General features: G+C 45.8%; 2 protein-coding genes across 2 annotated transcripts; one reads left to right on the forward strand and one right to left on the reverse strand.

Annotated features, from left to right (window-relative positions):
• Positions 1-58: 58 nt before the first annotated feature.
• On the reverse strand, positions 59-22,700 carry LOC134635885 (methyltransferase-like protein 27). The gene is made up of 5 exons (XM_063485527.1): positions 21,625-22,700; positions 1,897-2,070; positions 1,166-1,301; positions 990-1,082; positions 59-358 (listed from the first exon to the last, which is right to left on the reverse strand). Exons 3-5 carry the CDS (start codon positions 1,299-1,301, stop codon positions 114-116), a joined length of 474 nt encoding a protein of 157 aa, XP_063341597.1. The 5' UTR covers positions 1,897-2,070; positions 21,625-22,700; the 3' UTR covers positions 59-113.
• syt11b (synaptotagmin XIb) lies at positions 9,280-20,843 on the forward strand. The gene is made up of 4 exons (XM_063485526.1): positions 9,280-9,575; positions 15,635-16,575; positions 17,075-17,195; positions 17,505-20,843. Exons 1-4 carry the CDS (start codon positions 9,542-9,544, stop codon positions 17,813-17,815), a joined length of 1,407 nt encoding a protein of 468 aa, XP_063341596.1. The 5' UTR covers positions 9,280-9,541; the 3' UTR covers positions 17,816-20,843.
• Positions 22,701-23,354: the final 654 nt, after the last annotated feature.

Genomic DNA, 23,354 nt, shown 5'->3' on the forward strand with positions numbered 1-23,354 from the left:
CTCGGCATCCTACCAGGTGGTTGAGAACAGCTGCGTTGTGTGGGTCAGCCTCCCCCGGCAGCACACCCTGAACCCACTGCTCCCCCCCTCCCACTCAGCTGCACCACATGCCCCTATGGACTGACTGATTTCTTGTAGAAATAAACATTCCCGCTGATGTAGGCAACCTCCTGCTCGGTCTTTCCATCTCTCTCGATTTTCAGATGCGGGTCTTCCATGTATCTGTCCACCTCCTGGATTGCTCCTCGACTCCACAGTCCCTCCTCCTCCATCCGTTGCAGCTCTGTCTCCAGGTCCTTCTTGTAACTCGCTGCCGGTGCTCCTCTGTGGTTCCCTCTCACCATACAGACAAAGCCTCCTGAACACAGCGCACAAATCACTCAGATCACAGCTACAGAAATAAACGTTTTAATGATGACAGGGGATTTCTTTAAATCACCCTGCCGTTCTTCAGCTGAGACGTCTGAGTTAGAAAACACTAGCACACTGCAGTTCTTTACTCGCGAGGACGGTCACAGAGCGCTCGCACAGGAGACACTCATGGACTCGCGCTTTGTCACCGTCTGCGTTCTTTATTTATACAAAATTGATCTGTGTGTGTGTGTGTGTGTGTGTGTGGTGTTACAAAGATAACATCATCACTCCAGTAGCGGGACTTTCCCTTTTCTACATCTAAATGTTCAGAACAACAGGAAGCGCTTAGTATCTACATAAGTTCATCACACAAGTTACTAGGTGAAAAGTCACATAGACATGTGCTTAATTATAAAAAGAATACATTTCATGTAACTGATCAAAACATAATTTTCTTCTGACAAATGAGGAGAACAATTCACTTTGAATTCTATTAAACAATAAGGCTTTTATTCTGATGTTAGCTGATTACTCAGAACGTGCTTGATGTGTGGCACAAGTGCTTATGGCTGCACCACCATGCTGCTGATGTCAGACTGCACAATGCACATCCTTCAGCTAAATGCTAAAGTTACCTGGTTTGGCGGCCCGGCACAGCTCCCTGACAGCACTGACTGGAACAAAACCAGCATCCAGAGCACCAACAATGGTCACCACATCAAACACATCTGGAACCAAGAGAGAAATCCCTTCAGTTAGCACGAGAAAACCAGGGACATATTAATGAATGTGTGGCAGGTGTGTGTCACACCAGTCTGTACAGGTAGCGGTTGTGGACCCAGTAAGACCAGTTTGAGGTCCTGATAGAGGCCGGTCTTTTCAGCTTTCTCCAGCATGCCCTCGCTGCCGTCCACTCCCACAAAGTGCCTGAAGCCCAGCTCGAACATCTAAATACACAAGAAACAACCAATGTTTGTGCTGGTTGGACCTCTGTCAGCTGCAGCTCTCGCTCCACACATTCCTGTAATGTTAGAGGTTTAAGGCCTCTGCTGAATGTGACCCACACCACAACTCGGCTCGTGTGATTAGGTAGAGGATCAATAGGGGGCTCGTGACCCTCTCGGGGACACTCCCATAGGGCTTAAATCTGGGACTCTCCACCAACTGCATCCACCTGAAGAAGCTTCTGAAGAAGGTCTTCAAGAAACTTAAAGAAGTCCAGACGCTTTTCTTTCCAAGTTCCTTAGACTGCCATTAAATACATTCAGGTCATGATGCTGTGATTATGATTTTGCTAAAGCCTTTAAGCAGGTTAGAAACAAACATTTTTACTAAAAGTCCAAATGGTAATTGTAACAAACACTTTCTAGCTGTGTACTGAACCGGTCACACCAGGTTCATTATTCTTCTTTTTCAAGCTGTTTTTTGTCTAAAAAAGTTGTTGTTGTTTTTTGTTTTTTTAAACAGTGCTGAGGCTCAGTGGGGGGGTTGGGATGTCACCTTAGACCAAGGCTCGTAATGCTGGAAGGAAACTGCTCTCACCAGTCTAGCAACCCATCCGGACCCGCAGGCGACATCCAGAACCAGAGCTTTTTCAGGATTCCCAGTGAAGTGATCAGACAGACAGCTGACGGGTCAGAACTTTTGCAGGACTGAAAGGCGGCCCTCGCATCGTCTGCATTTCGTCCGGACTCTGACATGATGGTGGCTGCAAACCTGCACGAAGAAGAAGAGAAAGAAGCCAAACTATGACGTGAAGGTTACATTATCAGGGAGGATCTTTGTACTGCCCAAAATGGAGAAGCTGGTTATCAAACTACAACGTGCTGAAACTAAGATCTGTGTCATCCAAAATATGTTTTCCACAAACACATAGTCCCAAATATGAAATAGCGCATAGAGTTCATTTCGTCCACATTGTTAGGAAAGGCCTTTTAAAATGAGCCTGTCTCATTTCTGCGTTTGTAAGCCTGTGGACACAAAGAACACAGCAATTATGTTCATGTCCAGACACAGACACAGGACATGATCAGGAAACCAAAGAGCAAACACACAAACCTCACTGGCCCTCCTCAGAAAGCTCTCGGGACGCTCGGGTTCAATTAAAAATCAGAGTTTGTTAATCCTGAGATCGAGGAGGCTCCAGGTTCTCTGCTCCAGAAACAACAAAACTCAGAGTCAGTTACTCTGTGTGTTAAACCTGCTCGCTGGCAGTTTTTCCTCAACATACCCCGAGGTTATCACTGACTCCTCCCCCTCCTGCTGCACCTGAAACAGGTAAAATGCAGCTGCAGAGCGCCTGATGGTAATCTGATTACGTTTCGTGTTGAAAGATGTTAACACTTTGAAACGTTCAGTGCCTGAAAGTCAGTCTTGTAATAAGCAGACGTGGAAAAGTAACTACAACTTTCAGGTATCTGTGCGAGTACTTTTTACTTTCCCTCCCTACATTTCCAAACAAATATTTATACTTTCTACTCTCGTTACTTTTGCTTTAACACATTTGGGGGGAGTTATAATTTTGTCACCGCGAGCCTCCAAACATCCAAATGATTTGAGCCTAAACAGAAACACATGAGATGAAATCCTGTTTGTGTATTAATGTGGCATAAAACGTGCAAAAAGTCAGGGCGTAAACGTGGGACGTTGTAAGTTGCGGTACTTCAGCTTCTGGCTAGCGCTACTAAAGAGAAGCAAGCATAAAGGGAGTAACGTTTTTAAGTGCCAGGTAATTTGAAACGCAGTGTTTCTATTGGCTCAGCAAACATCGGCAAACACACAAACTGTCTGTGTGCAGTTTGTGTCACAGTGTGCTGCAGCTAAAGGTCCAGCTGCTGCATTAACCTGAAAAACAGGTTAATGCAGGATAATCAGGTTAGTTTGCTGCACTGTGATGGGTTTGAGTAAAGAACAGTGTGTGGCTGCTGCACAGTGGTTTCATGCTCACAGTTAGCTTACATCAAGTGTAACAGAGACTCATGTGAATTTTAGCCGATGATGCTGAGATTCATTAACTGAACTCCTCCTTCATACCAACTTTAAAAGCATCTAGAAAACCCAGCACAAACTGTGTACTGTCAGTGTAGAGGGCAACTCATGAAACATCTGCTCACATCTGTTGAATTCAAGTGTAAAGAGCCTGAAATTATTATTGTGAGTTATGATTCTTTTCCCACACTGAGCCACGACAGCCATTTTTAGGATTTCCACACCTGCTGAATCCACTTTAACCCCTGACTCTGCTCATTTTCCTGTTTAGATGCTCATGTTCTGCTTCACTGATTCGAGGTACCTTCATTTGAATTAAACACTTGGATTGAAATAAAGCTTTTACTCCCATGTACTAATATTATTTTATATTAGTACATTAATAGAGCACAGGGTTCAAGTTTGGTCCTCCAAAGAGCTACTTTTTACTTTCTTACTTTGAGCACATTTCAGAGCCTGTACTTCTTTAGTTTTACTTAAGTAACGAAGTTGAATCAGTATTTTTTAAAAAGAGTATGTGTACAGCACGGTGACACTGTTGCCTCACAGCAAGACAGTCCTGAGTTCAGTTCCACCATCAGTCTTTCTGAGTGGTGTTTGTGTGGGTTCTCTGCAGGTTCTCCGGCTTCCTCCCACAGTCCAAAGACTGAGGTTCGGGGAAAGGTTAGGTTCCTTGGAAACTCTAAATTGCCCAAAGGTGTGAATGTGAATGCAACTGGTTGTCTGTCCCTGTGTGTTAGCCCTGCGACAGACTGGAGACCTGTCCAGGGTGTACCCCGCCTCTCGCCCTATGACAGCTCTGATAGGCTCCCGCCCCTCTGCGACTCTGAGAAGGATAGAGAATGGCTGGACGGAGTATCTGTACTTCTGTATTTCAACTTAAGTAAAGAATGTCTGTACTTTTGTCACCTCTGCTGAAATCTCTCAGATGCAGATGACCCAACACGTCCACACCTCTATAAAAGCCATTTTGTTGGCATGGAGAAACCAGTTTGACCAGTTCAAAAAGCGGCCTGGAGCTCTGCCACTGAAAGAAGCGAGCTGAGCTAAATGTAGGGACTGTTTTTACTGAACCGTGGCTCAGTCGCATCAAACAGCTGTTATACTCGTATATAAATCAGCAGGATCAGCTGAATGCAGTCTCTTCTTTTCTTGCAACAACATGCTGACGTCAATTTAATTTAGCAGAAAACTGCTTCTTACATCAAAAATGAACTTGTGAATTCTCTCAGTTTATTTTCAGAAATGCAGAAGTGAACAAACCAGCTACTCTTAGTAACTCGTACAAACATTTTTTTTTTTTTTTTTTTTTTTGTCTGTCCCATTTGGTTCTTTAGCCGTCAGAATTGTTGTCTGAAGACCAACAAGGATACCAAATGGATTTATTTTGCCAAATGGATCATCATGGCATTGCCATATTGGTCCATTTGATCAACTTTTGTTGTTATTATTTATTTTATTTTCAGTTGTTACAGATGGGACAGACATGATTGGGGGATAGGAAAGGGAGAAAGAAAGAGAGGAAGGAAAAGAAAAACAGAAGGGAAGAGGGACAGTGAGAAAGGGCACTTACAAAGACAAAGAGAGAAAAAAAATCTCCTGGATCACCTGTTGAGAGAAAAAGAAGAGAAAACAAGCAAAAAAAAAACAAAGCAAAAAAAAACAAAGTAACATACTAAACACAACACCATCATGTTAATCTAGCTAAGTGTAAACAGCAATAAATACTAAATACTGAATGTTGTTGTGCAGCACGCAGGACAGACAGCGCACAATGTGCTTTGAAGTAGCAGCTAAGAAAGGTGTAGTTTATGTCTACGAACAGTGAACACCCGTGTGCACACCTGTGTGGATCAGCGCGCTTGTATACAGAAGGTTTCCCCATGTAACGGTCTGCTAGAGGGTGTAGAGGGCCATAGCCCCGTCCCCCAGGGCATGAAGCAGGCATGGAGGAGATCCAGGCTCCAGACATCCAGAGGCCCCAGAGTGCGAGAGCCCAAGGAGTACCACCGGAGGGGCATCCGTGCCACCCTCCTGGGAAGGGCTGAGGAGATCCCCAGACGAGGGGTCACCCAGTAGCCACGGAGCAGAAGCCAGAGGGGGCTGCACTGGCGCGCCCGCCGGCTCTGCCGGCAGCCAGCTGTGCCAGAGTGAACCGAGCTGCAGGCCCCGAGGCCGGAGGTTCGAGGGCCCCCTTTGCCCCGGAAGAGGCCTGACCGAGCGACAGGCACCAGGCCCCGCCAAGTAGCCACCGGGAGTGAGCTGGTGTATACCTGAGCGCCCAGCCCCGGACACCAAGAACCACCAATGCACCGACCCCTGAGTGCATCAGTTACCGGCAGGGAGTGTGGTGAGGGGAGATAGGCCTCCACACTTTGGAGGGCCTGGGTGTTCCCAGGGAGGTGGAGTCTAAGACCTGACCTGACATATAGACACAGACAAGCAGGCACACGCAGACACAAACATGCATTCCCACCCTCATGCACACATATACAAACACTCAGCACTCATCCAACGTAGGAATAGACATATATGCACATGTACACACAATCGCACTCCCCAAACATACTCTATACCCCGGGTCCAGGTACCCTCGCCCCCAGAGGGGGAAACGGCACCCAGACCCAAGAGATGTGACCCTTTCCCCCCGGGGTGGAGGCAAGCAGACCGCCCCAGGCTCCGCAGCAGCAGGGAGGCCAATCTGTCAGCCAACACCTCCTCCCAGCCCCCCGCCCCGATGGCTGGCAGAGAACGGGGGTGTGTGAAGACCCCATACCTCCCTCCTCCCGTTCATGTGTAGTGTTGCTGCGTGTTGTTCTAAAGTGCATTTAAAACAGGGGAGGGCATGATGCTGCTGCCGGAGAGCAGCAGGTGTTAGCACGGCCCCTCCCGAGAACCCTCAATGTCTACATGGATTTAAAATTGAGAGGTGGGCACCGGTGCCAGAGGTAAGGTTGAATACTCAGACCATTCACTGGACGCCGTTAACGTGGTCACCCTCAAGGCCCTATATATATGTGTGTGTTATGACAGTGTGAATAATGTGGATGTCTAAGTTGTGGAATAAAATTGAGGCACAGGTGGCCAGAAGGGGACAGAGGGGGGGGATGTCTCCCCTGCACCCTGGTGACACACCCACACCCCAAGGCCCTACCTGTGTGGGTGGGTGTGGTGGAGCGGGAAGAGGGAGGCAGCCGGGGATGGGGAGGAAAAGAAAGGAGGGGCAAGATGCTCCTCCCTAGGGCCAGCTCCCCCGCTGACCCCAGTAGGCACCCCCGTCCTCTGGCACCCACCAAGGCAAGGGAGTCCAGGCCCATTCAGACCGGGGCCTACGGCAGCAGCACCGCCAAACATTTTTAAGTGAAAAATGTTACAGATGTCAGTGTTTTCAGACTCCAAAAGTGAAAATTGAAGTTTTCGTGCTCTATAGAGTTTGTTTTTCACTGTCTCAGTGTTGACCTATTACAGTGTCCAGTGACAAGAATTTGTATTTTTATCTCTTCTGGTGTAAATATTTTACATTACAAAGGTTTTTTTTTTCTAATTTAACACTGCAGTGATGGTTCTTATACAAACTGATCAGCTCCTACTCAACGAGCAAGTTTTCTAAACTCAGTTAATTCTGCAGTTTCAAATTTGTTTCTTAAGGAGTTTTTGTTGCATCCTGTTGTAGTTTAATCACTGAACGTCATGGATCAGCAGTGTGAAAGGCAGGATGTGGACCTAAATGCAGGACGCGGGAGGCGGGACTTGAACTCAAAATTACAACTTAATCACTGGCCAAGAACACAAAAGGGAACTAATGAGAACCAGCTCGCATGTCAGTGGTAACAAAAATAACAAGAACACAAGCTCAGGACTAAATCCATAAAAAGGCACAAACACAAGGTTTGAGAACACAGAGAACAAAATTAAAGAAGCTCCTCCTCATTCTCTCTGCTTTGGTCTTAAGGGAGCACAGGCGCTTCCGGGCCCTCAGTGAGAAGAGTCATTGCTGGGACGGGACAGGTCCATCGTGACCTTCCTGCTTTTGCACGCTTGGTGTAGATGGACAGCAGGTTCCCGGGTCCACACCTGGTCCGAGAACACAGGTACAGCTGTTTCCTGTCATTCTGCTTCAGCTGTTTGTGGACATATAAGTACACTTCCTGTTTATTATCTAACACTGTAATGACGCAGCCTGGGGCGGGGTCTCCGCTCCCGCGAGTACCAAGTGGACCCTCGCAGTGATGAGGATGTTGTGATGATGTCTCACTCTGTTCACATTTCTGGAAACCACAAATTTCAGACCTCAGAAATGACGGATTATAGAGGAAAAGGCTCTTTTGTGTTTTTAGTTTACTTTAAATATGATGTAGTAAATATATTTGAATCTTCACTACAGATATTTACATTTTCTTTATATAGAATATGGAAACATTTTGAATTTACTACATTTTAGTTTTGATCTTTTGTTTCTGTAGTCACATAATCAACAAGTACTGCCACACTTTAAAATCTGTATCATCCAAGTTAAGTTATGGGGCATAATATCTAACTGAATTTATAAAATTAATCTCTGTCTCTCTTCCACAGCATGTCTTTATCCTGTCTTCCTTCTTTCACCCCAACCAATCACAGCAGATGGCCCCGCCCCTCCCTGAGCCTGGTTCTGTCGGAGGTTTCTTCCTGTTAAAAGGGAGTTTTCCTTCCCACTGTCGCCAAAGTGCTTGCTCATAGGGGGTCATATGATTGTTGGGTTTTTCTCTGTATGTATTATTGTAGGGTCGACCTTACAATATAAAGCGCCTTGAGGCGACTGTTACTGTGATTTGGCGCTTTATTAATAAAACTGAATTGAATAAAGTTGTATAAATCTCTCTGAGTAATCCAGGAGAGTAGAAAAGCGCTGTATATGAATCATTTACCATTTATTGTTATCATTATTATTATTATGCTCATCTGAGAGGTCTCATGTGGAAAGCAAAGCTCCGTAGGCTCAAGGTCAGACAGTTCACATCTCAGATAAATAAACTATGTCTGACTAGACCTGAAAATGTTAATTCCTGCTAAGCTGAACTGTTATAATTCACATTATTGACACATGGGTTCTTCTTGTTTGCAGCAGGCTTACAGATGAGGTCAGGCTGGAGCTTCTGTGGACTGTGATGTTTGCAGACGACACTGTGATCTGCAGTGAGAGTAGGGAGAAGGTGGAGGAGAGCCTGGAGAGGGGGAGGTCTGCTCTTAGAGACAAGACAAATTAAAGTCAGTAGAAAGAAAACAGAATCCATCTGTGTGAATGAGACGGAGACCAGTGCGAAGTTGAGAACTTATTTCTATTAGTTTCATTGTAATTTTTAACGCGTCAGTTGACCATATATTATTTTATTTTTTATTTGTTTTTGAGGAGAAGATAGTTATTTGGTTTCTTTTTTGTTCCAGTGGTTTTCTTTTAATTTTATAATTTATTTTCTTTGCTAGTGATTATTTTTTTTATGAAAGAAGAAAATGTGGAAACCCTGTTCTGTCAGCAATAAATAAATAAAAGACGGGAAGGTCTGGTTAGCTGACATCTCTGCAACACAGCACAGAATTCATTTTAGAAGCTTCTCAAACAAGGATTTTACAAAAATAAAAGTAAAAAAGTCACCAAACATATTCAACGCATTTGCAAGCAAAAACGTTTTATGAGATTTATAAGATCTGTACTTTTCCTTTTATTTATATATATTTTAAACATTTCTAACTAGTTAATATTTATATGTAAAAAGAAAAATAAAGATAACATGTACTTTTAGAATTCACTTTTTGTCCTTGTGCTTTTAAAAAATAAAGATTCCATAACAATTAAAAAATAAATGAGACACGTTGGCGCAGGAATCCTGCTTTGGGTGAGTCATCTTGTTATTAGACAATCTTTGGTCAGCCTCATCGCGAGCTCCTCCGCGCAGACTCCCTGCATCCTAACGGGAGCATCACTGCGCACCGAGCGGAGCACCGACATAGAGACCGACGCAGCGAGCGGACGACACCTCCGTCAGCCGACGTATGAAGGCTTTCTTTCCCGGATCAGCGGCTTGTTTTCGGTGATTCTCCTCTCGTCCGTCGCTCCTCTATGGATGTGAAGTAAAAGCGGGCGGTAGTCAGTCGGTGTCCTCTCATCTGTGCGCTCTTTCTCCCCGCTCGGTCAGGACCGCATCCTGCCCCGATCCACAAAATGGCGGATATCAGCGAGCTGGGACCCGCCTACGGTGAGATCCAGGCCCTTTTGGTCTTCGTATCTTTTCCATCTCACCCACATCCACCGTGTTTAAATGGCCTCACTGTGTTGGGCTGTGGTGTGTACTGGGGTCAAATGCTGTGACATCTTTAACGGATGCCTGCAGCAGGTGAATAAAGCGGCCGCGGCCGCACAGCCCATCACATCCAGCCTTTCCTTTCATTCTTCAGGGGTAGAGCGGGTCATTTTCCCGTGACTGGCACCACTGCCTGCTGGCAGGCCGGTTAAATTAGCTCACACGGTGATTTTGTGACCGCAGCCATGTTTGAGTGGATGGTGTTGGGGAAAGATGACCGTCCTCTAAGTCATCATTTCACTGCCACGGAAAAAAAGTGCGTGGGGTTTAAACGAGGCCTCGCGCGTGCCTCTACATCATCGGTGACAAATTAAAAATAACAGCAGCCCGCGCGGGGAAGAAAAACAGGGCGTTCTCGCGGCGCTCCCACGCACGGTCTGCCTCGCTCTCGTGCGTGAGCGCGCGCCCGTCGGGGTGTGTATGGGTGACGTCATGTCTGTGCTCTCCGAGCAAAAAAACCTTTTTAAATCAGTTTAATCGTCGCGTGTCGCTGATCAGCGAAAGGAAAAATCAAGTAAACGACGATTACGTCATCGATGAAGCGCCTTTTAATACAAATCAGCTGAAGATCCAGACTTACACCAAATGTTATATATGTTGACTGATAAATGCAGTTAATCGATTGGCTGATTGTGGTGTGATCATAAAACTGGATGATGGTGTTTCTGTGGAAAATTGCTCCTAGTTTTCTGACATTTTTAGATAAACTCTATATTGAAGATTTCTGTTATTTGCTGGTTTAAAGGAGAGCTCTGTCTGTGTTGAACCTGAACATCCACCCAGAAGACACAGTCATCAGCCAGTTTATTAGGTACACCTTGCTAGCACTGGGTTGGGCTCCCTTTTACCTTCAGAGCTGCTCTAAGTCGTCATGCCACACATTCAACATTATGCAGAGATTTTGGTCTATGATCACATGACATCATCACACAACTGCTGCAGATTTGCCGGCAGTGTCCACGATGAGAATCTCCAGCTCCGCCACATCCCAGAGGTGCTCGACTGGACTGAGATCTGTGACTGTGGACGTCATCTGAGTACAGTGGAGTCACCATCATGTTAAAGAAACCAGTTTGAGGTGATCTGCAGTTTGTGACGTGGTCTGTTATGCTGCCGGAAACAGCCATCAGCAGATGGTCCACTGTGGTAGTAATAAGGAGACGCACAAGGTCAGCTAACAGTGCTCAGTTAGCTTTGGGGTTTTAACGATCTTTTTCGTTAAGGAGCCCAAAGTGTGCAACCAAACCACACCTCTACCTCACCAGGCCGAACCGTTGAGTCAGGATGGATCAGTCCTTTCAGTTCACCACACCGATCTGCTGTGGTCCAGTTTTGGTGAACCTGTGTGATCGTAGCCTCGGCTTCCTGTTCTTGAGGGGAGCGGTGCCTGGTGGACTCTTCCACATTCAGCAAAGAGTCTTGACTGCATCCCTAAGTGCACTGAGTTGCTCCTGCGTGTTTGGCTGGTGACATATTTGCAATTCCAAGCAGTTGAATGGGTGTACCTAATAAAGTGGCTAGTATAGTATGTGACAGGACGTTCTGTCCTAAAGATCTTGTTTCACAGACAGAAGCTGCAAATAAGCAGAACAAGGGTGCTTTAAAATGAGAGGTTAAGACTTCTGAGTCAATCCACTGTATTATTCAGGAGCTCGTTGATCCACATACTGATCAGCTGAGGTTATTGATCAGCTCAGGACGGTGCTGATTAGAAAAGAGCTTTTGGTGTGAAGAAATGGTGGCTTCCAAAGATTATGTGAACAAATTATTGAGAGTAAACACAATCACCTTCTGCATTCGTTTTAGCTGCAAAGCTACAAAGCTGTGCGTTCGAATGGTTTGTTCTGCTTCTCTGCAGAGTGAGAGTTCATTTTGGACCACAGTTTAGTTGAGCTCTGATGACTCAGAGAGAACCTTTAGTCAGCAAATTTAATCCAGATTAATCAAACAGCCGTCGCAGGGCCCACTGAAGGGCTTTGCAGAGTGCAGAGTTAGGAGTCCATACATTTTGGACTTTACTGCATTTTTTCATAATGTCTGAATCCCACTGACGAGTTTGATATTACACATTAAATTCTGTTCATTATCAGTTTAAATTGGGGGGGGGTTCAGTGAAATTATTATATAGTTACACCTCCAACCTTAAAATAAAGATGAAGAGATATTTTCAGTGTTCCCCACAAACTAGAACGAGCTCGATGCCCCTCACATACAAGACATAAAAGCTGTGTGCAGGGAGCCTGAGGGCGGCTGTGCAGACAGCTGTCTGTAGCTGTCAGCAGGGTGTCTCAGCACTGCACAGCTGAGGTGCCCGTTAGTTGTTAATTAACTTGAGCTCTCCTTCTCTTTCCCCGTGGCTCCCCCTTCATACAGGTCACCTGGGGCGCCGCTCTGTGTCCATGTGGGCCAAAAAACTCCCACTGTATTATTTATTATCTGTATTGTTCAAGTATACAGACACATCTTTAATATTCAGTAAGTTTGTTACATTTACTTAAATGAATCGATATGTTAAATAATCACAATTAAACCTGAAAAATTGTGATTGTGTTTCTTTCCACAATCAGACAGACAAACGAATACGTCTCATGCAGCACCGACTTCCTGTCGTATCCTCCAGTCAACAAATATCTGGATGTGATCAATTACAGTTATTGGGCACTTTTCCTTTACTCGAGTGTAATCAGTCAGTGACATTGCAGAGACAAAGGTCAGAACAGACAGACGTTACAGATGAGCTGTTTACTCTGTGAGAAATCTCATTAAGTGATGATTTAAACTGCTGAGAATAAACTGAGCAGATCAGAAACTGTGAGTTTCTCCTCAGTGTGAGCACAGCTCTGTGTGTGTGTGTGTGTGTGTGTGTGTGTGTGAGCATGAGCGTTTATTCATATCTTTGTGGGGACTAAAAATTGGAAGTTTTAGGGGACCAACAGCCCTTATAGGGACCAAAATCGTGGTCCCCACAAGTTTGAAGGCATTGTTGAGACTCAAAATGTGGTTTTAGTGTCAGGGTTACAGTTACAGGGTTATGGTTAAGTTTAGGGTAAGTGGCTCGGGAAAGCATTATGTCAATTAGATGTCCCCACAAGATATGAATGCCCAACATGTGTGTGTGTGTGTCCCAGAGTTGCCAGGCAGCGAGCTCAGCTGCTTTCAGCTCTGTCCAAACCATGACATCATCTGATGGAGTCTGAATGAAAAGCGACAACAAACAGGAAGGAGGATTTTCTGGACTTTAACTCTGCAGCTTTTACAGTTTGAGCAGCGACGCGTTTCTGTGTCCGTCTGATAATTTAGCAGCAAAACCCGCAGTTTTTCACCTCATCAGCAGAAACACACATCAGACCTACATATGAGTCAAAACACTGACAGCAAAGGGAAAACAGGGACGTGACACAGTGTACCAGGCACAGATAAACTATTTACACACAGACTGCGTGAACTTGTAAATGCTGTAACCACGGCTAATCACAGGGATCATAGTTCACCTCATCAACACGAGCAGTTTATTGTTTTATTCATATTTTATTCAGCGTTGTTTCTTCTAATCTGACTGAAACGCGCTGATGTGGTTCTGACGCAGCCTGTTTCTGTCTGCAGCAGCAGTGTCCCGCCTGCAGGAGAATCTGATTGGTTACTCATCACAATTTAAAGCCTATAGGAGCCAAACAAAGTAGGTCATTCATTCTGGAGCAGCTCTGCTGAGCTGTGATGGAGATAAAATAGCAGATGTTGGTGAAGTTGCAGTAAATAGATTTTACTAATGAAGCTTCTTAGATTTGATGGAGTTCTTCACCTCAGTTCTGCTCCTGCTTTTGTGTGTTTTTTCACCCCTCTTTGGCATTTGTTCTGCGGTTGTGTGTTTATTTCATTCAGCGAGGTTGCTTTTCATGTTTTGGCTACTGTGGGCACGCCAAGGGCAGCCTAGCGCTACGGGGCCGCTTCAGGCTGTGTGGAGTAGCAGTAACTCCTGCTCTCCTCTGAACGGCAGGTGGACGTTTCTCTTCAGGAGAGAAGTACATCTACCTAACCTGAACAGGAATGAGCTGAGGCAGGTGCTGGAAAACCAGAAAAAGTGTTTAGGAGGCTGGAGCCTTCCAGTGAGAGGTGGAGTACACTCTGCTAACTTTGCATCCTCCACCTGGGGTGGAGAGATTCTGGGACATGAGGACTTTCAGAGAACAGTGCGTAAAGTGGCAGAAACACGAGCTCCCTGCAGCTTTCCAAAAATCCCAGTGACTAAATGGATCAATTGAAAAGGTTTTTCTCACACTAGTTGTCTGGGATGGACATTTACTAACCGCGTCCTCTCTCTGTGGATGCTTTGTGTCCGGCCTGATCACCGACATGTGGAAGCTACAGCTCGCTGTGTTTTGCTTTAGCTGCCGGGTAGCGCAGCGTTTGAGGCACACAGTGGTAATAATCTGAATTCTACTTCAGCATTCAGTGAATACCAAGTCAGTACATCAGTGCAGTTTCTCTGGGAAAGCTACTGTGTGTGTGTGTGTGTGTGTGTGTGTGTGCACAGCATCAGTGTGTCCTCGTGTGACTCACAACAATACTCTTTTATACCCAGCAAACAAAGAGCTCCACAAACTCCGCCTCTCTGCTCTTCCTCCGCCCAGTCCTCAGATGTTTCTAATGAGACCCTCGGAGAGTCGATGTGGTGACTTCACTCTGGTGTTACTGTTTTTAAATATGCTGTCACCGACTGTGCTGCCCTAGCTGCTGTAGGATTGCGCCACAATCTGCGCTTTATTCCTCTGGTGGTCCCAGTGCTCGAATATCTCCACCTCTGCCGCTTAGATTTGGATTATATGGAAGGGAAACACTGACTGTCTCTGTGAGGACTGCAGCGATTCACCGAGTAAACCAAATAACTAACTAGCTAACTACAGAAGTTAAAATAAAAGTGTGCGTCTGCAGACCAACTGTTAACGTAGCTTGACTTAGCTTTAAATCGGGCCGCTCGCTGAAGTCAGACGGCAGATTTCTTACTTCCTGTCAGTGAACCTGAAGCGAGCAGGGGAGAGTCTAAAGGAGGGCACGGGGTGCACTAGACTGCAGATTTACATTTCTATAAAATATAAGTAAATAAAGTAAAAACACAAATGGGTCAGTGCAACACTGAATTATTATTAACATTAATTATTAACATCCACACCATCACAACATTTGTTTTACACAGTGCTGTGATGACTGCTCACACTATTGCAGTCATCACATGCTCCTTTAAATCTCACACACGCATATACTTAATCACAGACACACACACAAGGACTCACACATGAAGACACAGTAAATCTACATCTTACACGAGGCAGTGCCTCTTATTAATATGAGAACACCTTCCAAAATATAGAGTAAAGACTATTTTCTGCTTTAGTGTCAGTTGTGTATACCTCATTTTATATTTAATTATTGTTTTTATTATTTAATTATTTTTGCATTTGAGAAAATAAACATAAACACACAACAAGAGTTACACTGGCACATGTTATGTAAAGTACTGCAATTTCTAAAATGGAAAAAATTAACAGTTCATTTAAAATTTGTTTTGAATATTTACTGTTGCTGATTAATAAGACGACTACTTCGTATCCGATTACTCGATATTCAAAAGTCATCTTGGTTCTGCCCACAAACAGACGCAAAGCGTTCGGTTATATTTGGTTACTTACTCAGTTTAGTGTTTTTAATTATTTTAATTGTCATCCTTATAAGAGACCCTGATTCTAACTGCAGTTTGTTCTCCCAGTGATGGTTGTTTCACTCACGCACTTATTTGAGGGATTATTCTGAAAGTCATGGCTGGACCCTGCTGTGCGGTGGATGGCAGACACTTCAGGGTTAAAAATCGTGTCACACTGGGCTAAACTGAGTGTTTGTGTGTTGACTGAACCGCAGCCTGTTGTGTCTCACTCACTCCCCTGTCGTTCTCTCTCTCGCAGCCATGTCTCCGGTGCTGGCGGGCTTCCTGGGGGCTGGTGTTTTGGTTTTGGTCGTGGTGGTTCTGGTGCTGCTCTGGTCCTTCTGTCAGCGCCGTTACCTCCGAATCTCTGGGCGCTACAAGCTGCACGGGGACCGTTACTATGACTCAGAGGATCCGCCCTACAAGTTCATCCACATGCTAAAGGGGATCAGCATTTACCCAGAATCCCTCAGCAGCAGCAAAAGGATCGTGCGCGGCATCCGGCGTGCCGACCGCTCCGACCGTGACGGAGAGCGAGGCTGCACCACAGCGGGCACCGCTGGGAGGGGGATGGTGCTTGTGGACGCTGAGAACAACATCCTGGACGTCCCCGGTCAGCTGCAGATGAGTCACCTGGTCCCTCCTGCCGGCGCAGACGCCGCCCACGGCCAGGGTCGGCTGGAGCGGGCTTTACCGGTGCGTGCTGACTACTGCTGCCTGGACAGCAGCTCGGCCAGCAGCAGCCAGACCAGCAGCAAGACGGCGTCCCCCTTTACCCCCGCCTCCTCAGAGCCCGAGCCCGAGCCCAGCCTGGGCTCCATCAGCCTCACCGTCGACTACAACTTCCCCAAGAAGGCTCTGGTAGTGACCATCGTCGGCGCCCGGGGCCTCCCCGCCATGGACGAGCAGGCGGGTAGTTCAGACCCCTACGTGAAGATGACCATCCTCCCCGAGAAGAAGCACCGCGTCAAGACCCGCGTCCTGAGGAAGACCCTGGACCCGCTGTTTGATGAGACCTTCACTTTCTACGGCGTGGCCTACAGCTCGCTGCCTGAGCTCACCCTGCACTTCCTGGTCCTCAGCTTTGATCGCTTTGCCCGCGATGATGTCATCGGGGAGGCAGTGGTGCCGCTGAAGGGCGTGGACCCGAGCACGGGCCGAGTCCACCTGAGCCAGCAGATCACCAAGAGGAACATGCAGGTGAGCGAGGATCTGCTGCAGCGGTAATAAAACTAATAATAGTTGTATTTGACACAGTCATGGATCAGACTTCTAATCTGATCCCAGATCAGCACTGAAAAAGTTCCCAGTTTCTAAAAAATATAAAATCACGTTCACAGTTCAGTCTGTTTTTGGTTGTGTTTCCATCTTAAATGAGAGAGTTAGAAGTCACATGAGGCTAAAGCTTCCTGTTAGTGGTCCTGGCCCGTTACATACGTGACTAACTGACCCTGTTGTCTGCTCTCTGCGTTACCATGGCAGCCAGCTGCTCAGTCTGTGTCAGTGACAGCCTCGCTGTTGTTCCGCCTCTTATCAGATTAATGTTGGATTGTCAAACATGCAAGCAGTGGACGAGTGGTTGTCCTGCAGAGAAAACACAGCAAACCTGAAAACAAGAAAGTAGAGGAGCAGCTGTGATAATGATGATACAGTCACCCGGACACAACGCTGACTTTGTTCCATCTGTTGTGTATTTTAGTGCGAGAGCCGTGGAGAGCTGCTGGCGTCTCTGTCCTACCAGCCGGTGTCTCATCGCCTCAGCGTGGTCGTCCTGAAGGCTCGACACCTCCCCAAGATGGACATCACCGGCCTGTCAGCCAGTGAGTAGAAAGCAGGACAGGAACAGGAAGACGCTCAGCGTTCGGTCTGACTTGCTTAGAAGATATTTTTCTGTTTTTTGAGGCGCAGTCAATGTTCTGGTTGGAACATGCAGCATGGAGCGAGTCGGCCTAACCTCCCCTCTGAATTGATTTATTTATTCATAAACTATCCAAGCATATCCAAACACCCCCTGATAAATAACATCCTATAGAGCTGCTGTGTAATTGTTGTTTTTTCTTGTATTCATATAAGAGGATATATGTCAAACATCGAAGCTTGATCTTAGACCGTTCTCCTTCTGTCCTCAGACCCCTATGTGAAGGTGAACGTCTTCTATGGCCGAAAGCGCATCGCCAAGAAGAAGACCCACGTGAAGAAGTGCACGCTAAACCCGGTCTTCAATGAGTCCTTCATCTACGACATCCCGCCCGAGCTTCTGCCTGAGATCTCCGTGGAGTTCCTGGTGGTCGACTTCGACCGGACCACCAAGAACGAGGTCCTGGGTCGCCTCCTGCTCGGCCTCCACAGCCCCTCCCCCTCTGGAGCCTCCCACTGGAGGGAAGTGTGCGAAAACCCCCGCCGGCAGATCTCCAAATGGCACAACCTGAGCGAGTACTGAGGGAGGAGCACCGCCAGAAACCAGCCGACACCACCCACTGGCTGGGACTCCACCAGTGAAGCCACTGGGAAATAAAGACTCAGTGTACAGCACATACACACACACACACACAGACACACACATACATACATAAAACAACACACAGTCACACTGTTGTGATCATAGGTAAACTCTCTCCCTCTATTATCTCTCTCTACCACCACTACATCTGCAAAGTATAAGAAGAATCCTGCAGCTCTTTACAGCCAGTAAACAAACCATGACGTCCATCTCTAAGACTGTTCTCGTGTCTCCTCTGGCTGTCGATGTGTGTCGACGGGGGAAGGAATGCTCAAATATGATTAAAAGAAAAAAAAGAAATGTGAGAAAAAAGAAAAAGATCCCCCTCTTGCTGTTGTTGCCATGCAGTTCATTGCATGTCCGTCTGAAAAGAAAAAAAAAATCACTCCAAATGAAGAGTTGAGATCTGTGACATCACCACGACAGGAAGAAATTTCAGCTCTGATAGAAAATATGATGAAAATACTACATATAAACTGAAACGCTGAATATATCCAAGTAACGATTACTCCTCTGTAGGACCGAATACTGCTGCAAAGAATCGCTCCGACGCTCAGTCGAGGTTGCATTTGCGGGAGTTGTTGTTCTCAGACAGCAGCGTGCTCTCTGCCTGCAGATCATTTTCACCCACCGCTCCTGCAGCAGATCGTACGACCGCACCTGACCCCGGAGGAAGTGCACTCGGCCTCGTTTCAACGTGGATTCAGTCAGAACCTCCTGACTGACCCTAGATCGTTTGAAATCAGCTCCTGCTCATGAAGACTGAAAGATTATGTAAAATACTTGTTTGTAACATGAATGCATTCCTCTAATTTAGACTGCGAGTGACGCAGAGGGCGGCCGTGGTGCTTGGTGATGTTTCAGCTGTTCTATCTTCAGAACAAAAACGCCTGAGAGCTTTTTATCACAGAACGGCATCATGCTGTGGAGAAATATTCATGCATTCATTCAGGAATGTAGCCCTTAAAGAGAAGCTAGTTTACCACAGGAGTGCTGTAGTTATGAGGATAACACTCGCTTTAAATGATGGGAGGCAAATAACTTCAGGGCTTAAAACTGAAACTAATGTGGAAGTGCTAAAACCTGCAGCTCCTCTAAACACTGTTCAGGCAGCTGGGTGAAAATTCAGAAAAGAAAACAACCAAAATAAAGTCTGAAAACCTGAAAGGACATTAAAAAGCAATGAAATCTGCAGCATACTGCAGTTAATGAATAGAATTCAGCTGACCGTCGAAAGTAAAAAAGGACTTTTACGTCTTTATAGTTCGAGTACCTCTTGCTAAAAGTATAGTAACCAGAAACATCAGATGTAGCTTTTGTTGCTTACGACAGCGGTCCCCAACCCCCGGGCCTCGGACCGGTACCGGTCCGTGAGTCGTTTGGTACCGGGCCGCGAGAGTTGAGGCTCAGGTGTGAAATGTATGGTTTTCAGGGTTTTTATCGGTTTTCAGCGTTATTTTGTTATCGTTTTTATCGTTAACTCGCTTTTCCTGGGTCTTTTCACGTGTGTTATGAATAAATCTTCTTTTTTTCAGTACCGGTACTAGTTTTATTTTGTTGTGTTTATCCGCGACACCTTAAAGGCCGGTCCGTGAAAATATTGTCGGGCATAAACCGGTCCGTGGCGCAAAAAAGGTTGGGGACTGCTGGCTTACGACACTTGCTGGAAAACGCTGGACATCCTGAAATCCAACAGTCCACATTCTACAGAAAGGCACTTTACTGTCATGTGACTAAAGTCCACCAAGTAGTGTGTGTCAGGGCTGTTCAGTACACGCATTCAAAACTAATTAAGGCTTGTTCATAAAAGTCTGAATGTAATTCAGCATTGTGACACAGTCATTCTTGATTTATTGAGGTCTTTAAAAGCTCTGATGGCAGACATCCACTCCAAAGGTCAGACTTCCATCTTCCATCTTGGACATAGAGGTTGGATGTAGGTACCGTGACATCAGCTTTTGGTCCCTGTGAAATCGAGGGAACTGAACACTCCTGCTTTTTAACTCTCATAAAAAATGACATCATGCTGTGTTCATAACGACCCAAACTGTCAGGTGAAATGATAAATTCATCATAAAAGTGATAACAAATAGGATTTCATTTCCTCAGTTCTTTCAGACTTCAGGCTTCTTATTCCAGCCCTCGCCGCCCCCTGCTGGTCATTAGAAGGAACTGCTTCCACATTGGGTTCACTTTTCAGACTCTGAACTTATGTTCATCTTCTGTATCCAGCCTTTATTTCTGCTGATTAGGCTCCACCTTCTCGTCTAAATATGGTCATCCTGGCACTGAACGCTGATGGGATGTGAAACATGCTCGGTGACCACGGCAGCGCTCCTCTGCTTCACTGCGCTCTCTCTCTGTCTCATTTTGTACATTTCCCTCTCCTCCATCACATTGAGACTCTGATTTGCACTGCTTTGTAAAGCGTATCTCTTCCTCTGTGAATGTTCCCCTGCAGCCAGCTGGTGGCGCTGTTTTATATTACTTTGTTCCTACAAGCCCAGTGAATGTGTCTGAGGTGACGTTGGACTTTGGCTTCATGTTTTCTTACTGACGAGTTTGTTTGAGTGATGACACACTGTGAGTTTAGTCTTGAAAGCACATTTTAACCCCAGTTTAACTTTAACCTTGAATCTGCTCAACAGCTTGCTTACTAGTGCAGAGAGTAATAAACTTTGTGTAAGTTTCACTTTGAATCATAGAGAGGTGAAGAAAACACGCCACCTGAAGCCTGATCTCCATCGACGCCCTCGGATTCAAACTGTGACCTGCTGATGGACGGACAGACAGACAGACTGAGTGTACATTTGTACAGATGTGAAGATGTTTGCTGGTTTCCTTCCTGTCCGATGTTCTCAGAGCTTTAGTGTGTTTGAGCGCCCCCTGCTGTAGACCTGGATGCTAACCTCTGTGTTGGGTTTGTTAACACTCATTGGACGTACAAATAAAAACAAGTTATCCATGACGGCCGCGCCTGAACGCTCATTTCACTTTATTTACACTTGATCGTTTATTTTATGGGTCCAAAGTGGCGTGATATTAAGAATATTGTATATTGTCAACACAAACAATGGCAGTAAGAAACATAGATTTAATTGGCTCTATAAGGCATTATCACTTCTAACATATTTAAATCTTTACATGGTACTTTCTATATGTTGGCAATACACACCTCACTTATAAGGGAGTTTCTAAGTTACAAGGCTTTTTGTCAGTCTTTGACCAACAAAGACTGTGTCGACCTCATTGGATGTAAGCCAGATTTAATTGGATTGTCACAATGACGTCACTCTACGCCTCTAATAAGTTTAAATCGTTTTTTTCCACTGTGATTGATGGTGTTTTGATATTATTAGTCTGTAAGCAATTTTAATCATTAACTTTATTTGAAGGAGTTTTAGGAGTAGGGATGGGTATTGTTTCGGTTTTATCAGATACCGGTGCCAAACCGGTACTTTTGAAACGGTGCCGGTGCTTAAACGGTGCTCAAACCGGTGCTTAAAGAATGAAGAACACAAATATTGTCCAAAAACCTCTTTATTTTTAGCAGGCTCTTTTTTTCTGCAAAATGATAACCAAGTAGCCTTTTCTGTTGATACAACATGAAGGGAGTATCTGCCATCAAACAAGAAGACAGCCGCATGTAACTACGACGGTGTTTGCTAGTTCACCTTACATGCATTAATGTAATAACGTGGTTAGCCTACTCAATGTAAATTACACATGAACAACATTAAGCTACTCACGCAGAGAAGAACGGCTGCTGCTGCCATCATCATCCTCATCATTTCTGCTACACTGGCAGGGCTAGGGGCCAGGACTCTCCTCTTCGGGTTTTTGGGGGATGTTGCTAACTCCGGGTCCGATAACAGGCACCACACCCGCAGTAGATGTGCTCGGTGTGAGGTCTCGCAGCAAGCTATCAAACACGGCGCATTTCTCGGCTTTTAAAAAAACGCTATGCGTCACCAGGTGTTTCATCAGATCCGAGGTGTTACCTCCTTTGCACAGTATCAGCTTAAAGCACTTGTTGCAGGCTGCTGTTTGCATCTTTTGCTGTGAAGTACAGCCAGACTTTTGACCGCTTCGCCTTGGGCATTTTTAATCTGTAGCTCTGCTCTAAAGAACGTACGTACCTGGGCCCGCCTACTATCCTTGGAAAGGTAAAATGATTGGCTAGAATCCAAAGTGTATGACATCGCAGGAAAAAACCGAAATGTGCGCTGCTTTTCGGTCTGGTTACTACCGTTTATGCCATTATGGCACCGTCCCTAGTGAGGAGCTGTATCAGTGGTGCTTCAAGTGTGCACGGGACGTTTTAATGAGAGAAAAATGCAGCATGTCACCAGATTTTCACTGTGCTGGAATCATTTAAAGATTGAGAAGATGTCCTTGTGTCTGCACCATTCTTAGAAATCACCAGAGCCAGTGTCATCCGGCCTTTGATAATCCCCGTCACATGAACGTTTCTCAGAAACTCTGACGCTGGTTCCTTCATCCCGCCTCTCTCTGAGCGTACGTTGACTGCATTTTCCCAAGGAGACACTGACGTAGTCCATGGAGAGCGAAAAGATTGTAATAACACAGATATAAACGATAATCTGCTAACAAAAAAAAGTAAAAACCTTTTACATAATCTTCTTTCTGTGGTTTTGTAGAGTCTCTGGCAGGCTGCTGCTGATGTTTGCTGATGGTGTTGAAGCATGACCTCATTACTTTCATTGACAGCGAGCGAGCGTTTTCGTGTTTTTATATTTTCAGATTTGTATCTTATTTGAAGTTCCTGAACTGAGTCATGCAGCTACAACCATTTACACTGTAGATTGAAAAAATGTCACTGCTATGTATCAAGCGACAGAAATCTCGGTTGTGTTACGCCTCACAGTTACAGGAACACGATCGATACGTGAACACCAAACCTGAGCACAAACACTGGGAGACATTAGCTGATGAAGGCAGATTCAAAACACCAAGCTGGCCATGGAGAAACCACTCAGGATTCATAGCAAGCTTCGGTAACCAGCGGGGCCAACAAGCCGTACTAAAAATTCAGTCAAGAAGACCAGTCAGTCACTCCTTACCTGACAGCTTCCTGTTTCAAAGTGGCCACACCCCCACCTGCAAGCCTGACCAGTTACAGCTTCCTGTTTCAAAGTGGCCACACCCCCACCTGCAAGCCTGACCAGTTACAGCTTCCTGTTTCAAAGTGGCCACACCCCCACCTGCAAGCCTGACCAGTTACAGCTTCCTGTTTCAAAGTGGCCACACCCCCACCTGTAAGCCTGACCACTTACAGCTTCCTGTTTCAAAGTGGCCACACCCCCACCTGTAAGCCTGACCACTTACAGCTTCCTGTTTCAAAGTGGCCACACCCCCACCTGCAAGCCTGACCAGTTACAGCTTCCTGTTTCAAAGTGGCCACACCCCCACCTGGAAGCCTGACCAGTTACAGCTTCCTGTTTCAAAGTAGCCACAC

This window comes from Pelmatolapia mariae, linkage group LG10_11 (genome assembly GCF_036321145.2).
Source record: "Pelmatolapia mariae isolate MD_Pm_ZW linkage group LG10_11, Pm_UMD_F_2, whole genome shotgun sequence".
Classification (NCBI taxonomy): Eukaryota; Metazoa; Chordata; class Actinopteri; order Cichliformes; family Cichlidae; genus Pelmatolapia; species Pelmatolapia mariae.